The 16,632-nt window shown below is 35.6% G+C and overlaps 1 protein-coding gene across 1 annotated transcript; it reads right to left on the bottom strand.

Annotated features, from left to right (window-relative positions):
- Positions 1-2,442: 2,442 nt before the first annotated feature.
- On the bottom strand, positions 2,443-13,274 carry LOC128224824 (DBH-like monooxygenase protein 1 homolog). The gene is made up of 13 exons (XM_052934891.1): positions 13,056-13,274; positions 11,788-11,882; positions 11,236-11,385; positions 10,664-10,843; positions 9,850-9,930; positions 9,065-9,238; positions 7,483-7,603; positions 6,854-7,002; positions 6,042-6,233; positions 5,199-5,258; positions 4,655-4,774; positions 4,095-4,208; positions 2,443-2,560 (listed from the first exon to the last, which is right to left on the bottom strand). Exons 1-13 carry the CDS (start codon positions 13,270-13,272, stop codon positions 2,480-2,482), a joined length of 1,734 nt encoding a protein of 577 aa, XP_052790851.1. The 5' UTR covers positions 13,273-13,274; the 3' UTR covers positions 2,443-2,479.
- Positions 13,275-16,632: the final 3,358 nt, after the last annotated feature.

Raw genomic sequence — 16,632 nt, forward strand, 5'->3', positions numbered from 1 at the left:
TGAAAATTTCTTCACTTTCTTTTACCAATTTCAATAAAATTTGAAATATGAACCTTTTATGAGGCATATTCCAATATGTATATAATAAGTTTTATCTATTAATTAAAATGAATGTGTTTTGAGTGGACTTAACGTTTTTAGTGGATTTCGAGTGAAATCCACTGGATTCCTGTATCACCCCGCAACGCATGCGTAGAAATGCTTTGCGCATGCTCAAAAATTGAAAGGAGTTATTGACCTCCGGGCCTTTGTTTATACGCCTCGAAATCGACAAATAACATTATTTCGTTACACTTTTTGCCAATTAGGTTAAAGAAAAACATTTTCACAAAAGATAAATCCAAATCACTGTAACAGTAATCAAAATAGTATCATTCTCTAATTCTAAATATTCAACAACACTTTTCTGTGCATACACTTATAATCAAAAGGCTAAAATCAATTATTTCCGTCTCCAGTACGATCTCATAAACCAATCACTAAAAAGGCTCGTTCTGTGAAGCGAGCCTAATCAGTGGGTCCAACGTGAAATGTGTTCGCCGAATTTTAAGTGAGGGAAATTGTGTGAAGCCGAATAAAATGGCGGCGTTGAAAGGAATTTCGGTGTTTCGAGGATGTATTTTCACCTGGTAAGTAAGTTATATCACCTTTCTCGCAATATAAATACGCCTACCCGGAGATATATGTTACTTCTAAAGGAAATTCTCAGATTTTGAGAAAAATAATAAATAGTTGGTGTGGAATGAATTATAAGTTCATTGGGTGCCAGTTTAATTTTCGTGTTAAACATTCCACAGCTGATGCCATTTTCTTCTATATACTATTATCTAAAATGTATATTAAACAACAAGGGAAAGCTTTGGTGTGTATTTATTGATTACTTAAAAGCGAGCTTTTGATACGGTAAATAGATATGCGTTATGAATTATGTTTATTCAAACAGGTATAAGCTGTAAAATGACTAATATTATCAATACATATATAATGACATACAGGCATTTGCTAAACTACGCTCTACTTGGGAATAGGATCTTCCTCAATTTGTCGATGTAACTGTCGGTCTTTAACAAGGAGAACCGCTTTCTCCTTTATCATTTATGTTGTTTATAAATAATTTTCAAACAGGATTTAAACCTTTTATCAATTTATATATGATTTCGCTGATGATATTGCATTATTTACCACAGGTCAAGCGAGTTCACAAGCCGAAATGGACGATACTTACCATTATTCTGTTAAATGGGGATTAAAAATTAATGTAAATCAGACTAACATCTGGGTTTTTTTAAACATGCAAGCAAGCTAGAATTGTACAATTCTATATTAACAACGAATTACAATAGACAACTATCTTGATGTTATCGTTTATTATACAGGCAATATGGCACATAAAGTAAAAATGCTAAATGATAAGGCCCCGAATGCTCTCCATAGTCTCTTGTCTTTGTTTGACAAAGTGCATAGTGATGTTGAAACTAAATTATCTTTGTGTGTCGTCATGGTTGTTAAACTTGTATTTAACGGTACAGAGGTATGGGGATTATAATTTTAATGACAAGCTACACATTAGATTTCTGACATATGTTGAAGGTGTAAAGCAACAAACCCTTTACTCTGCAGTATATGGTGTGCTTGGCAGATTTCCTTTATCCATTTACTGCAAGGAACGTTCTGCTAAATTTTGGTTAAGATTCATGAAAAATGTAAGTTCACTGTTATATGTTCAAGCCAAACCCGTAAAGTATATATATTGCTTAAGAGCTACGGCATAATCGATACGATCGATATTCTTCAAATATTTGTATTGAAAGAAGTTTACTAAAAAAGCGGGTTAGACCAGAAAATTTACAATAGATATTGAGACACGGCCGGGACACAGGTCGGACACAGCGTGCACATACAATGGATAAGAGACAAGGAAATTACTACCCCTGTTGGAAATATTGCTTTTCCAGACTGAAACATTCAGGTTCGTTTATAAAATGAATCACATCTAGACTACTAAATTCACTTACCAGATTTTTACGTTGTGGAAATTGTGATCACATGAATGTATTGAAATATAACAAATTGCATCAGCTATTAAAATTAACAAGTAACATTTAATTCAGATAGCAAATGTTTGTAACGTTAAAGCTTTAAAACAAATTTTCAAAATGGAGAAACTGCCTGACTTTACGTTAACGGATTCATTGTTGTCTGCTTTGCTTTTCACAACAAGTGGGCAAGATGTCAAACATGTCGATCAATGTGTTTTCGTGTTACGTGGTAAGAAATTACACAAACAAATCTTCACTTTTTCACATTGTATTTGCTGTGTTTCAAAACAATCCATCATTTGACTTTGACAAGAAATGGGTACGATTAATAAAACTATTTTCATTAAAAACGCGGAATTCCAGATGCAGTCTCAAACTGGCTTTTCATACATAACATCTCGTGTCAACGATACGCCAACACTAACAGTTTATATCCTGAATTATGAGCAGTCCGGCTGGGGAGGAGTGTAGCTCTTGCTCGGGTAGTTTGGTGTCCAGAACTTTGCAAAATCAGCCGGCAACTGTAAGTAAATTATAAAACATTGAACAGTAGGTCACATATGTTTCATTATAACACATCAATTGTATTACCAATGCCAACAAATCCCATACGGTGTCGTCAGTTGATATCAGTTCAGCTAATAATGGCACATACCGTTATGGAAATATACAGAAATTACAGAGTGTCGACGCATGCGCATACATCTATTTGTTTCCGATGTAAACATACTTAAAACGGCAACATTTGTAAGCAACCGGTTTTGAAAAATTGATTATGATTTAGTTTCTCTCGATTGAAAAACTGAACATCTTGTAAAATTACAAAGCGTATTGTTACAACCGGGCTTCAAATTATTTCGTCAATACACTCGCAACATATATATGTAAGCAGTCCTCGGGCAATATTCATAAAGCATCTTACTAAAATTGTTCACATTAAAGCAACATTCCTCATAATTGACAACGATTATTAAATATACACACTGACGCTCATCATATTTGTTCACATGCATTTATTATTTAGATATTTTTCTTCCTTATTTTCATAATTTGTGAGTGCAAATATTGTTCATTTTTTTATATATCACCTATTTGAAAATGTATTTTCAACAAGAAAAGCAACTTAAAAAAGCAAAGGTAACGCATAAGTGTCTGACTGGATATTGTCAAATTATTATTAGGATTTTATTGTCAAATACTGGCAAACATAACTATTTTGGATAAAACGAACAGCTGATTGTTTAAAACTGGTTAATTATTTTGATTGGTCAAAGTTAGCCGAAAGTTTATTGATTGGTCCCTTGTTCTCCAATACTAGCTTTTAACCAATTAACTCATTTATATCAGTACACTGGCAAAAAGATAATATGTTGTAAACGTATCCCGGTTTTCTACAATTGACTGCTGCTGGTCATCTGTACTGTCAGTAGAGGCTTATGTTGCCATTTTGTTTAAAACCGTTATCATGTATCGTGCACCTGGGCTTATGTTATAAATCGCTCATCGATATTCTTTCGTTGATTAAAAAAAAATCAATGTTGAGATTTCTTTGGAAAAAGGTAAGTTTTTACTAAAACTTGTTTCAGTATAATAAAATAATAAATGACTGATGAGATAATGATAAAATTTGTAAACTTTCGGAATTACTGTACATCCGGGCGGACCAATTACTATTATTCCATCAGCCATATATAAATAGTTATATAGTTTTACTTCTTAAAACCTTGTATATGTGTATATAATGTAGTAAATGAGAAGTCACATCTTCCTTGCCAATGTTTATTTCACGTCGGTACTTTTTGACAGTGAGGCTGGTTTGTTCTATGTCCAAATGAATTAGAATTTTAATACGGCAAAAATTCCTTGCATGAAGAGAGCGTCACAAGTACCCCAAACTTCCCTACCACACAACAGTTGCTTACTCCATGCCTTCGCAAAATGTCGGCCACAGCACACTGATTTATCTGTAGTTGATATTTAACGGCATTACTGACCTTTCCATATCATGGATTACAATAATGGTGCATATTATATTAAAAACCGAGTACTTCTTACATTGAGATATTCCCCGCCACAGAACTTCCATTGTAGACCTGATGTCTGCTGTGTCCTAAACCAGTCGACAACTGTTTTGTTGGACCAGTCTGCTGTTGCGATTTGCTGCAGGATCTGTAATCAACACGGAATTGCCGCAATAACCTATATTTTATACGGGTTCAGTACGCCATTAATCAGTATTTTCCAAATAAGGACTGGTTCGTGTTACAAATCGTTGTCATATTTTTAAATATCATTTGTAACATCTGGGCGCATAATTACGTACCTTTCTTTCAAACGGAAGGTGAAAAATGTTTTCAAACAAATGATGTAAATGAGAAAGTAACATAAATGTATTTTATTATTTGATTAACTAGCACTTGAAAAATATTCATAAATATTGGCACTGACATTTACAGTTATATATCGAATTATTTTCAAGTTGTAATTACTTCCAAGTCCTTGTCCAGTAAAGCTCTTTAAAATATCAATAAAATATGTCATTGTTATTGGTGTAATAAATAGTCATACACCGCGGCTTTTCTTTTAATCGGCTGTTTTACATAAGAATTTTTTACCCAATCCTTAGAAACTCCTTGTGGGCGGTAGATACTGATGGACATACAGTTTGATAGAGGTGTTTTGGGATAGTAGTAGGCGAAGGTCAGACACATCTCTTCCTGAGTGGTGAGGCCACCCTAGAAATACATGGCATACAACCTGAATGAATGAAGTCTATGTACTTGAGCCTTAGGAATATGCCAGCACGCTCACATGCCAGACTTATTACGTACCAATGGGGTTTGAGTGTATATTTCATTCGGGACAGAACGACAAACATACGAGACCCAATACGACAAACACTGTTTTATTACAAATATGAGGTGAAATCGGGACCATAGTCTTGTTAACAGCAAACATAATTGTGTTACCGACTTTTCCTTCAATGCGAACTCTTCTCGATATATTTAATGTCAAGGTTGGACCTTACCATCAAATGGTTTTTATTTCAATGATTAACATATATGTCGAGGTTAAATTCACAATAATGTTGATGTTTTAATTTTTCATGAAATGGTTGGTATTTCAATAATTTACATTAATGTCAATGTTGTAACTCACCAGCACTGGCTGGGTCTTGCCCATCGTGTTATAGTGGCAGTCCACCCGGAAACTATCACCCTGGAAACAACAACGTCAATAACAGGTGTAAGGTCATTGCATCGTTTACAGGATGTTCGAAAGTTTGATAATGATATATGCATACATTGTATTTGAAAATCAATCGGAGTAATTGTTTATTTTCACCTGTAAATGCTGGACATTTGTGACTAGAGCTGTTGCATAATTATGTTGTTTCAAGTAAAGCCCAAAACAAATAACTGTGTTTTGGGCATCCCGACCCTATCTGGCAAAACCCCTCTAAACAAAGTGTTTCAACCCTTGAAAAAACTATGTCCCTACCCTGCATAACAATTTTGAGACCGTTGCCCATTTCTCAGACTTATTCCTTAAGGTAAGGATGACTCAATCAATTTTAATTTCTTGACAAAGTAAAATATGCAATGCAAGTTTACAATATATATATATAGATATATAGATAAATGGATATATATCAATTGAAAATAGCCAATAATTACTCAGTGAAATTTGACATCAGAATCTAGCAAAAATTGTCAATAAATATTAGGTGAAAATTGACAATAAAAATTTGATAATACGTACATACCTAGAGGTCATTGAAAATAAATACACATTGATAAATGACAAAAAAATCTAGTGAATTTTGACGATAAAAATCTAGTGAAATTTACAACAGATATTCAGTGAAATTTGATAATAAATATCTAGTGAAAGTTGACATCAAATATAAAGTTAAAGTTGACAAAAAAATCTATTTTACAGAAGAAAATGTATATGTTCACGTGGGAAACGTCTTTCAAATGCATTAAGCACGATTCATACCGGATATACAGACACTTCCTGTGGCAGCTTCCGTAGATCCTGGAAATTGAAGTCGTAGTTGGGGTCATCGATTAAGTGCGGAAGTTCCATCCCGTTGCGATAGTGATGGGTCGTTATGGCAACACCTACCAGGTGCGAGTGCTGCAGGGCGCCAAAAATCTTGATTTCTGGAACACCTACCTGGTTCATGGCCTAAAATGGATATAAACCTATGGATATCAAAACGATTGTGACACTAGTTATAAAAACATGGGGAAAAATCACTTGTCCGGGTTGGTGACCATAAACTATACACTCATACAAACAGACTGACGATAGACACTGGAAACCCCGCTGTGATAACCAGATACAAATAGAACCAGGAAACCCAACTGTCTTAACCGTGCTAAAATAGAACTTGGATATCCCGAAGAGCTAGCCGGACCAAACTAGAACGTGAACCCCTCTGGCTTAATCGGGCCAAAATAGAACTAGTAAATCCAAATGTGATAACCGGACTAAAATAGAACGTGAACACTACTGTCTTAACTGGGCTAAAATAGAACTTGGAAACCCACTGTCCTAACCGGGCTGAAATAGAACTTGGAAATCCACTGCCCTAACCGGGCTAAAATAGAACCTGGAAATCCCCCTGTGAAACCGGGTTAAATTATCATGACGTACGCGTTGCACTTGCCATTGTGTGCATAATTAACCTAATCGGTAGGAAGCCACAACATAAACATCCTACAAGATTTATTTCGTTTAATTTTATCTGAGATTTTCCAAAACAGAGTGACCTTTTTCACCAGATCCGCCACAAAACTACTCACCAAGGTTGTACAGTTCCCGTGACAGTGACCGTACGAGACGAAGTCCGTCTCTCCCGGGGGGATGACCTGACGGATGTTCGTTCCCAACCCCATCGCAAACATCCCAGCCTCCAGGGCCCTCAGGTCGGGAGTGATGGTGATCCGAATACCTGTTGCAAAATATCCTTTTAGTTAATCCTAATTTTATTAAACTCGATTTATGTTGTATTATGATATTGTAGACGTATAACGTTGTTATACCCTCACTTCTGACATCTTATACTTCGTCTCAATCGATGCCTTGTGTAAAGGTAACTTATTTTATTTTATCATTACAATTACATCTACACATACAATATGTCAATGAAAATTAAAACACTTTAACAGTTAATTGCTCTCAGATAAAAGAAAAGAATACCAAAGAGTTGAGAAACAAGCAAAATTGCTTCTTTTTGCATATAATTTATGCAATCGCACTATATTGAAATGGCATGTTTTACTATTTATGAAGAAAACATGAAAGAAAGGGGACGTGGAGCAGATGTGCGAGTTCATATTGACAAATTTGAGACAGTGTCTAAACATCAAACCTAACAAAAACCAAAGCCTCTTTCATCATCAACAACTGTGAATCTTTCCAGTCATCGTACCCGAGTCATCAAGAATATCAGCCCGGGCATCAGGGTTGTCGTAATGAGTCTCCATACGGTAGTAGTTGCCGTCGTCGGCGGCACCCATCGAGTATCCGACGCCGTCGGGGAAATAAAATTCCTGAAAATCGTTATTGTATGTTACGTAACATGTAGCTTGTACGCGTATCTTCTCATACATGTAGCTTGTACGCGTATCTTCTCACACATGTAGCTTGTACGCGTATCTTCTCATACATGTAGCTTGTACGCGTATCTTCTCATACATGTAGCCGATTAAAGACATACTGATGAACACTACGTTTACCGTGTACTTGAGCTTATTTTGTGAGCTTTTTTGTTTCAAATGCCATAGAAGCCGAGCAAAGACAGCCTGATAATCACATATGTACGTTTATTTGAGCGTGTATCTTCATAGACATTATATACTAGTAGTAGCCAAGCAAAGACAGATTGATGAACAGTTTTCGTACGTGTATTTAGGTGTGTATCTTCTTAAAAATGTGAAAATAGACGAGGCAATTGACGAACAGATAATCACTATCTGGTCAAGTACTTCACGTGATACTATTCGTTTAATTTAAACTCGCAATTTGCCTTAAAAACGTTTGCAAAATAATTATTTCCACGTGTACCGTTACGCTCAGCCGCTTTCGCATTGGTAACGAGCTTTTATTGTTGACTTTACCCTACAACATCAATGAGCCAACTCATTTAAGGAATGAATTGTGGGGTTGATGTCATTATCGGGGTATGAACGCAATTGGGCTGGTCAAAGTGTGTGGAGTCCGAAAGACTCCACGCGTACTTTGACTAGCCCAATTGCGTTCATATCCCCGATAATGACATCAACCCAGCAATTCATTACTTATATTTACACCAATAGTTTATTATTGCGTTCAAGAATTGTTAAAACAATACTTCATATCATTTAAGAAAACCTTTCAGTAATCCTTTCTCACCCATTCTGTAAATAGAACGACCCGACAGTAACCGGAAACATTTTATCAAATGCCGTCACAATAACGCGGGAAAAGATGAACCACTTGAAATCACTTTTAAACGTAAAATTGAAACACTTAAGTGTGATAAAATACATTAAACATATCATACATTAACACTTTCTAAAATGTTGATCTATATTTTATGGGACTTGCTGAGACAATACAAACAATAACAAGATGAACAATTTTCAAGTATATTGATTGTTATGCGATGTTCGAATTGCGATCCGAAAAGATGTTGCGTTCATCGGATGATAACCGCAATTGCCGAAAGGCAGTTCATTTAAGGAATGGAAATTGAGGTGTAAATATATCTGTATAAACATTCTCAATATTTTTATTCACACCATTAGTACCGCTGCGTAAACGCGTATCAGGGCAACAATGAACGAGTCTATACCTATATACATTTTTTGATTTGAGTTTGATTTAAAAGAGACAGAACAGATCAACAACAAAGCGATATATATTTCCTTTGTGCTTTCATATAATTCCATGATTATAAGTGAAATATTATAAAGTAGTTCATACCCTTGTAAGAACGAACTATTTTTTGCAAAGTAATATATAACACGTACCGTTCCGCCTATGGCCCAAGCCACAATGTAATCATTGCATTGTGGAAGAGTCATATTGCCGGTGTAACAGTTCTCGGACATGCCGTGGTACTGTTCCGGATTGGGCTTCCGGCACCGGGATAACAGAATGTGGTGCACGTGCTTCTCGTTGCCAGGGGAGATTACTGGCTCGTACTAAGGGGTGAAAGAACAATTGTAAAAGAAAATATAGCTTTTTTCGGGACGTATTTTATAGCATTCCAGAATGTATGATAAATGCATGAACGTAATTTGAATATAACACGCTTTGAACAGTGCAAACCAAAATACCAATTGAATAAAAATAATTCGTGTCACCAGTAGTTGTATCAGTTTAAGTTAAGATACCAAAATCCGAACCAAGAACATCACACTGGGGTTGCTCTTGCGCCTTTGAATATAAGTTATCTCTACTACCAGGTTTTAAGTTACTTCCCCCAAATCCGCCTTTTCCATTTTCTTCTTTACGTCAATCCCAGACACTTCAGTTTCCAATGTCCTCGTTACGTCTACCCCAAGCCAATTTACTACAAATTTCTCGTTATTTCTTCTCTAAAACTACCAACACATTTTCCCCAAATCACCCTCTTGCTCATTTGCGTCAACTCCTCCCTCAAATGTTTAAAGCTACGTTAAACTCCTTTCAGCCACACCACTATATAAATCCTTTTTTATTATTCTTCTGAAGTACTCAGTTCATCCTAACCTTCCCCAAATTCCTATCTCAATACTTGTTCTATCCATCCCTGCACATATTTTTACCTTACCTTGATCATGTGGTGTTTACCAATAGGTGGAAGTGTAAACGCCTTGCACCAGTAAGTGGTTGTCCTGTTAGGGACCATGAACTGAAGAAAAAACAACACAAAAAACTATGAAAACGGCATACCTCTTATTATTCTCTTTTAAGCTGCACTCTCACAGATTGAACGTTTTGACAACTTTTATATTTTTTGTCTTGGAACGAGCCAGTTTTTGCGAAAATCCATGGGAACCAATTATATAAAACTGCTGACAAAAAAATAGATCGCAGATTTTTATGTCTAAGTTAAAAAAATGATGTTTTATGCATTTTTCTTAAACCGTTAGCCATAAAACATTAATTTTCGAACGAAAATATGAAAATCTACGATCTGATCTTTTGTCAGCAATCTTATATCATTAGTTTACATATATCTTCGCCAAAAGTTGCTCTTTCCAAAACAAAAAAATAAAAAAGTTGTAAAAATGGTATATCTAAGAGAGTGCAGCTTTAATAGAATGCATACTCTGTATATAATTTCTACATAACGTGTTAACCCTGAACCCACTCAGATAAAGGTCGCGACAGATTGAGTGACACATTAAATGAAGATTCGGCATTGGTTGTCGTTTCCGATTAAACAAAGTGTTTCCGGACTTATCCTGAGCTCGATACATGTTTTGACCACTCATTAGAGGCAGCATACATGTTTCCATATGTGGAAAATGCATTTGAGAGTTCTGCATTTATAAAGTGTAGATCTTGTAAAACACGTAAATACAACTGGTTGTCTACCATTCTGATATACAATAAGTGTTCCAATACACACATGTACATACGTTGCCATTAAGGAAGTCCAGATGCTTGACCTTCTCTGTGGGGGCAATGTTGGACTCGCCCTTGTCAGGGTTGAGAAAGAACATGCTCTTTGTTCCCCTGTGGGTGCCATGGTAATGTAGATCTTGTGGTGAATGGGGGTCCGAGTCACCGTATGCGAAGATCACTCTGTTGGTTCCAAACTATTGGAAGAGTGAAGAGTGAAAAATAATAATTAAAATAAAAAATCTGGGGAAGGCTGTAACCTCATTAAAATAGAGTTGTAGGATGGTCGGCGCATGAACACACATACTTTCAAGTATAAATTCAATTCATACAACTATAACTTGCTGCATCCACTTTCAAAAACCGGTTTATGTTGTAAAGCATCATCCGCTCGCAAATGATTTTGTATTTTGACACCTGTTTAACAAAACGAAATTTGGTAAATACTTTATACATGGCTACTGACTGCTCTTTCTGGAAATTCAGTAGCCATTGAAGAAAACCAGTGTTCGGTTTTGAGTAGTGTTACAAAAAGTTGTTTCCGTAATATTACATTTACTGATCTTTACTGATCACATATGTTACATACATTGATATCCTTATCATCGGCCCTGTCACACGTCTTGATCTTGCGGACTATCTTAAGTACGGTTCCAAAGTCGTTCTCCATTCCAAGAACCGGGAACCAGTCCTGAGAGGCGTCTAGGACCGGGGGCCGGTGACCGGTCGTGTGCATATCCTGGATTAATGGAGAAACAGTATACAATGAATTTCGTTTATGCACCTGAATGAAAAAAAAAACTATATATGTTAAGAGTATTTAAACTCATAAAGAGGAAGTGGTGGTAGTGCTAGCTTAATTCAGACTATAATCTATATTTCAGATTAGCCTGCAGCATGGGTGAGGTCGTAGCGTAGTTCAATACTTTTCTGATCTAGTTACATGTAGATCCTTGGATAAAGCTACAAACACCAACGCCAATGAACAAAATGCCCCCCCCCCCCCCCAACCTCCAACGCCCGCCTATGAGCCTGAGTACCGACAAATGCCACCCTCAATAGTCCAAAGTACTGCATAAAACTCATAGAATGCAGCACATGGTCACCGTCTGATCCGGCGATGATAATTACACATACTTACATGTAGTTCTACACTTCCATCGGCGTTAACCCAGCCAACAGCCACGTCGGCGGGAAACATGTTGCCGTTCTCCGACAGACCCAGACCGACCCAACCTGAAAAGCGAAAACACAAAGATTAAGAGTTGTTTTGGCGTTTATCGGCCGTTATGCCGTCTTATGAATAATGAAGAAGTATGTTGTGTTTCATTTTGTACTATCAGTTTGTTAAATATTAGTTTTACAATGATATATTAAAATTGATATTGTTATATTTTATAAGAGCGTTTAGTTGCAAGCCACAAGCAAACTGGCTTACTACCTTCAATGGCAATCATTATAGTCTAAGCAATGTTCTCAAGAGCTTAGTTCCTGTTTGTCATATGTATTGAAGCCCTATAACAAATCTAATAATACAGCACATGGCTCTTCGTTACATCTTTAGGGTTGAAAACATTTCTATATAAATATAGCAGGTGTTAAGACAAACATTGCAATAGAGTGTAATTCTGTGGATGGTTATGGCATTACTTCTATAAGCTGCACTGACCCAGGAGTAACCCACCAGCAGTAAGACCGAAAACAATCTCTATTACATATCGAACATTCAAACCATTCGGACACTAGCCATCCTGTTTTTTAAAGATACTTCTTGATTCTTATGTTCATAAACTCTATATTTTTGCTATTACAGCCGAACCCCGTTGGCTCGAACTCGCTTGGCTCGATTTTCTCTTTGGCTCGAACTTGATCTAAAGGACCGATTTCTTTAAAATGAATGAAAGAATTTCCGTTTGGCTCGAACTCCCCGAGGCTCGAGATATTTTCGCCGGTCCCTTGAAGTTCGAGCCAACGGGGTTCGACTGTATGTCCGTTATGTGTTTTCTCACAAATTGCATACTGGCGACAATGATTTCAAACTGAGCAATGGTATATATCAGTATGGACTCCATACACAGAAAAGTAATGGGTACACTCATTTTGTTCACCTTTCACACTAAATTAACATGAGCGATGTGTGGGCACATAATTACGAGAACAGTCTAGACCTAGACTTGGAACAATAGTTTAGTAAATTGACAAAATGTCTTTTACATTCCTTTTAGAAAATGCATGTGTATAATAGTGAAGTTTGCAAATCGTATCATTCAGCAAAGTTCATCACCAATGCTCAAATTACAATCAAGTGAAGATTTGAGTCTGAACTTAGAGTTGAGACTGTTGGTGAGCATGTCCCATGACTCCTACAAACGTTTGAGAGTCCCTTTAAAGCAATATTTCAACATTTACCTCTCGTCTTCACATGAGCCTCGAACGTGATGTGAGTGTCGTTGAAATTCCAGAACAAGATATAACTTGCATCTTCGTCCATAATGATGGACTGCTGGTACTTCTCCGTCGTCGTTACCCCCGGGACAGTCACTGACTGGGTAGCGGACAAAACTCCAACTAAAACACAAATGTTTAGAGACCACATCGCTTCGACTTTGCTCAAATGTATGTTCATTCTGTTTGTCTTCATGCTATTTATACTTGTGAGATTTCTTTATTGGCGGCCCTTCATAAAGAAAAGTGGTTGGTCAGAAATCGAAATATATCCATATTGTACCATATCGTATTTAACGCTCATTTTTGAGTTAGATTTGAAGGGCCTCAATACTCACGTGAGAGAACATTGAAACATGCCTTATCTCACACACTCATAGTCATACTCTTCGCTTGAAGTACATAAAACATTGATATCTTACATGGAGTTAAAAAGTAACACCATCACCTCACTCCTGTTATCATCCATATTTCTGCTGATTAAGAGATGGTAGTTTTTAAAGTTAAACTACGGGATCAACCAAAAAAGTTTAGTACATGAATTAAACTTTAAATGATCATACAGTTTACAACTGGATTCAAAAATGTGTACATGGTCGTTCTGTTTTGCAGGAAACAGCAAATAAATGTATATTGTCGCTTTTTGAAATATGAAATTATCACAATTTTATGATAACCTATTTGGTGGTATAGCCTTCATCTAATAAACGACCTTTTTCATTTACAAAAAAGGTACTGCTATAAAGATGCCTTTAAAAAAAAATATACACCTTAAATATAGACGAAGCGTAGACGTGGCAACGAAACCGGTTGTTTCTGTTCGACCAAACGCTGAGTTAAGTAGAATAAGCATTCGATAATGTTAGGTAAATAATTCGTATAATAGTCATACTGTAATGTTCTTGGAGTCATAAAGGCCGGAGCCCGGAAAGTAAACATTTCCGGATAGTACAGTTGGGCGTAGGTTTTTATGTTATACGTACAAAGTAAATAGTATTATCGTCTGAAAAGTAAGTTGAGATTTTACACTTCGTTTGAGCTTTAAATAAAAGGATAATCAAGTAAACGTCTATTTTTCATATTTCAAGAATGAAACAAATCAACTTCTTCTGTCTCAGTGAAAGTTATAAAGAATTTGACTATTTACCGTAAAAACGGTTTTCGCCATTATCGCTATTACTTCTTTATGATGATTTCGTGTATTTAATACTAATGTTATGGTTTTAGTATTAAATGTCTAAATTTAGCTAGTAAATGATTAATTAATACGAATAAGTTGTATTCTTAATAGTTTTCTACGTTTTCGTAAGTTTGATAAACTTGACACCCCTACTCTGTAACGTTAGTTATATATAATGGTTTCGTCCATCGTGTTTGTTAAAATGGACCATTCCATTTTGGTCACGTGATGTTAGGGTATATAAGAAGCGAAAATCATAGAAATATTTAGTTCGTGTCTCGACGCCGATGTAAGAACATCAAGTTAATAATATATAGTGAAGCTTTGAAGTATCTTTTTGTACTGTTTAGGGCGGGTTCTGAACTATTGGAGGCTAGGAGAATTAAAGTGAAGCATTGCGCTACAGCTTCTAGTTTCCAGGTTCGGACATCCGTGGGGTTTCTTTTTGGCCTCTTAGTAAGCCTGGATCATTGCGATACAGACGGAACAGGGTCAATGGTTTGATTCCCCGTAAAAGCTATACATTTAGGACTGTGGGTTTCGCTGATATATTGTGATTGGTTTATAAGCGTTTTGTATGCTGGTCCTGTTTGAAGTTATAGCATAGTTGTTGTAGTGTTTCTGTTTGTTCGTTCTTGCTTTTGGGATAATTGAACGTTGATTCTTGAACCATACCAATTATTTCTAATCATTCGGTTTTGTAAGCAATCATTGTCAATCACGTGTATATAATATTAATTTCATACTTAATTTTTGGGACAATGCAGTCCGAGAATAGGTTTATAGTTTAATTTAAGGTAGCGTGTCCGAGCTAGCTAGGGAAGAAACGTTACAATACAATCATAAATAACAGTTTGTTTTAATGTTTCATTTTGATGTAGGTTAAAGACCACTTAAGAAATTTCCTATATATTCTAAAGTCAGCTGACCAATTTGCAACACTGATTTCATGACCCCCCATTTCTATACACGAGAAAAAAGTTCCACTTGTGTACTTAACATTAAACAACGATATAAATTATGGTTGAACGTAACCACTATTTTTCCTTAAATTGACGCCGTTCTTGAGGTTAAGGTTTCCTGAGAAGGTTTCGGTGTAGTCCGCCGTCAGTGGACGATAATCTTTCTATTCTTTATTCAAATTTATAATACAAAAATAAGTCGTGCAGACGAACTTCAATATGTACATTTCTTGAAGAAAACGATAATTGATTAGATGGAAATTCGAAACTAGTTTGAGCTATACATTTAACAAAAAAGGCATTTTTCATTTCACATTTTTTTTTCATAATCATTGGATAACTTAAAAAATGAAAAATGTAGAACATAGTTTATCATAGTTTTTTTAATTGTAAAAAAAGAGAATTATGAACACAAAAAAAAGGATTTGGGGAAGTGATGATTAAGATTTCTTTAGATAAGAACGGATTTAAAACCATTTATTATCATGCTGCTTCATTTTACCATTCATGACTTTAAATAGTCTTGTTGATTTACTTGATATATTGATTGAAATGTTCAAAGTAATACCATGTTTTTGACCGAAAATCAAATAGATGCCGTATAAATTTGATCCCTCTCTCAAACCAAGCTTTATAAAATAGACTTTCGTTATCATGTTTAATGGACTCGTTATTCCAGACCATTACATTTCCTTCTATAGACTCCTGATCAGTTTTTATAATTTCCTTCCATGCATTTAATATATCGTATAAAAAAGTTATTTTTTGAAATTCTTTTTATTAAAGCAATTATCCCAAAATGCAAAATTAAAAAATTAAACTCTCTCCATTTGTAATAAGGACTTTTCTATAGAATTTCACCCACTGACATGTGCTTGATTTGTCAATATAACGCCTTATCCAGCAAGCTGTTAGTGAGTAGGACAAACTCTCTATGTTCGGAACTTTTATACCGCCTTTTATTATAGGTTGAAGTATTTATTGATTTTATTGATTCTTTTGATTGTGTCTGTTTTTTTAACCCATATGAAGTTAAATATTTTCTTTTTAATTTCTTGTTATATTTCGTTCGGTGGATTTGGCAGAACAGATAAAGGCATAATGAGTTTTGGTAGTGCAGATGTTTTTATTACAGTCACTTTTCCTATTGTTTTATACAGTTATTAAATGATTGTAACTTTGGTAGGAAATTGAGGTTAAACATATCTGTAACAGTGTGTGTATACCACGTGATAAATTGCGTCATAAATGCTACGTCGGAAGGCAATATTTTGATTTGAAAAATACTTTAAACAAAGATAACTTCACTTTTTCTTCACCATTTTAAATTAAACAAAGCGCAGTCTACGCAGCTTACGGAGCCCATCCTTCGGTCTTTTACCTGAGTTTGATTGAGAGT

This window comes from Mya arenaria, chromosome 17 (assembly GCF_026914265.1).
Source record: "Mya arenaria isolate MELC-2E11 chromosome 17, ASM2691426v1".
NCBI classification, from domain to species: Eukaryota; Metazoa; Mollusca; class Bivalvia; order Myida; family Myidae; genus Mya; species Mya arenaria.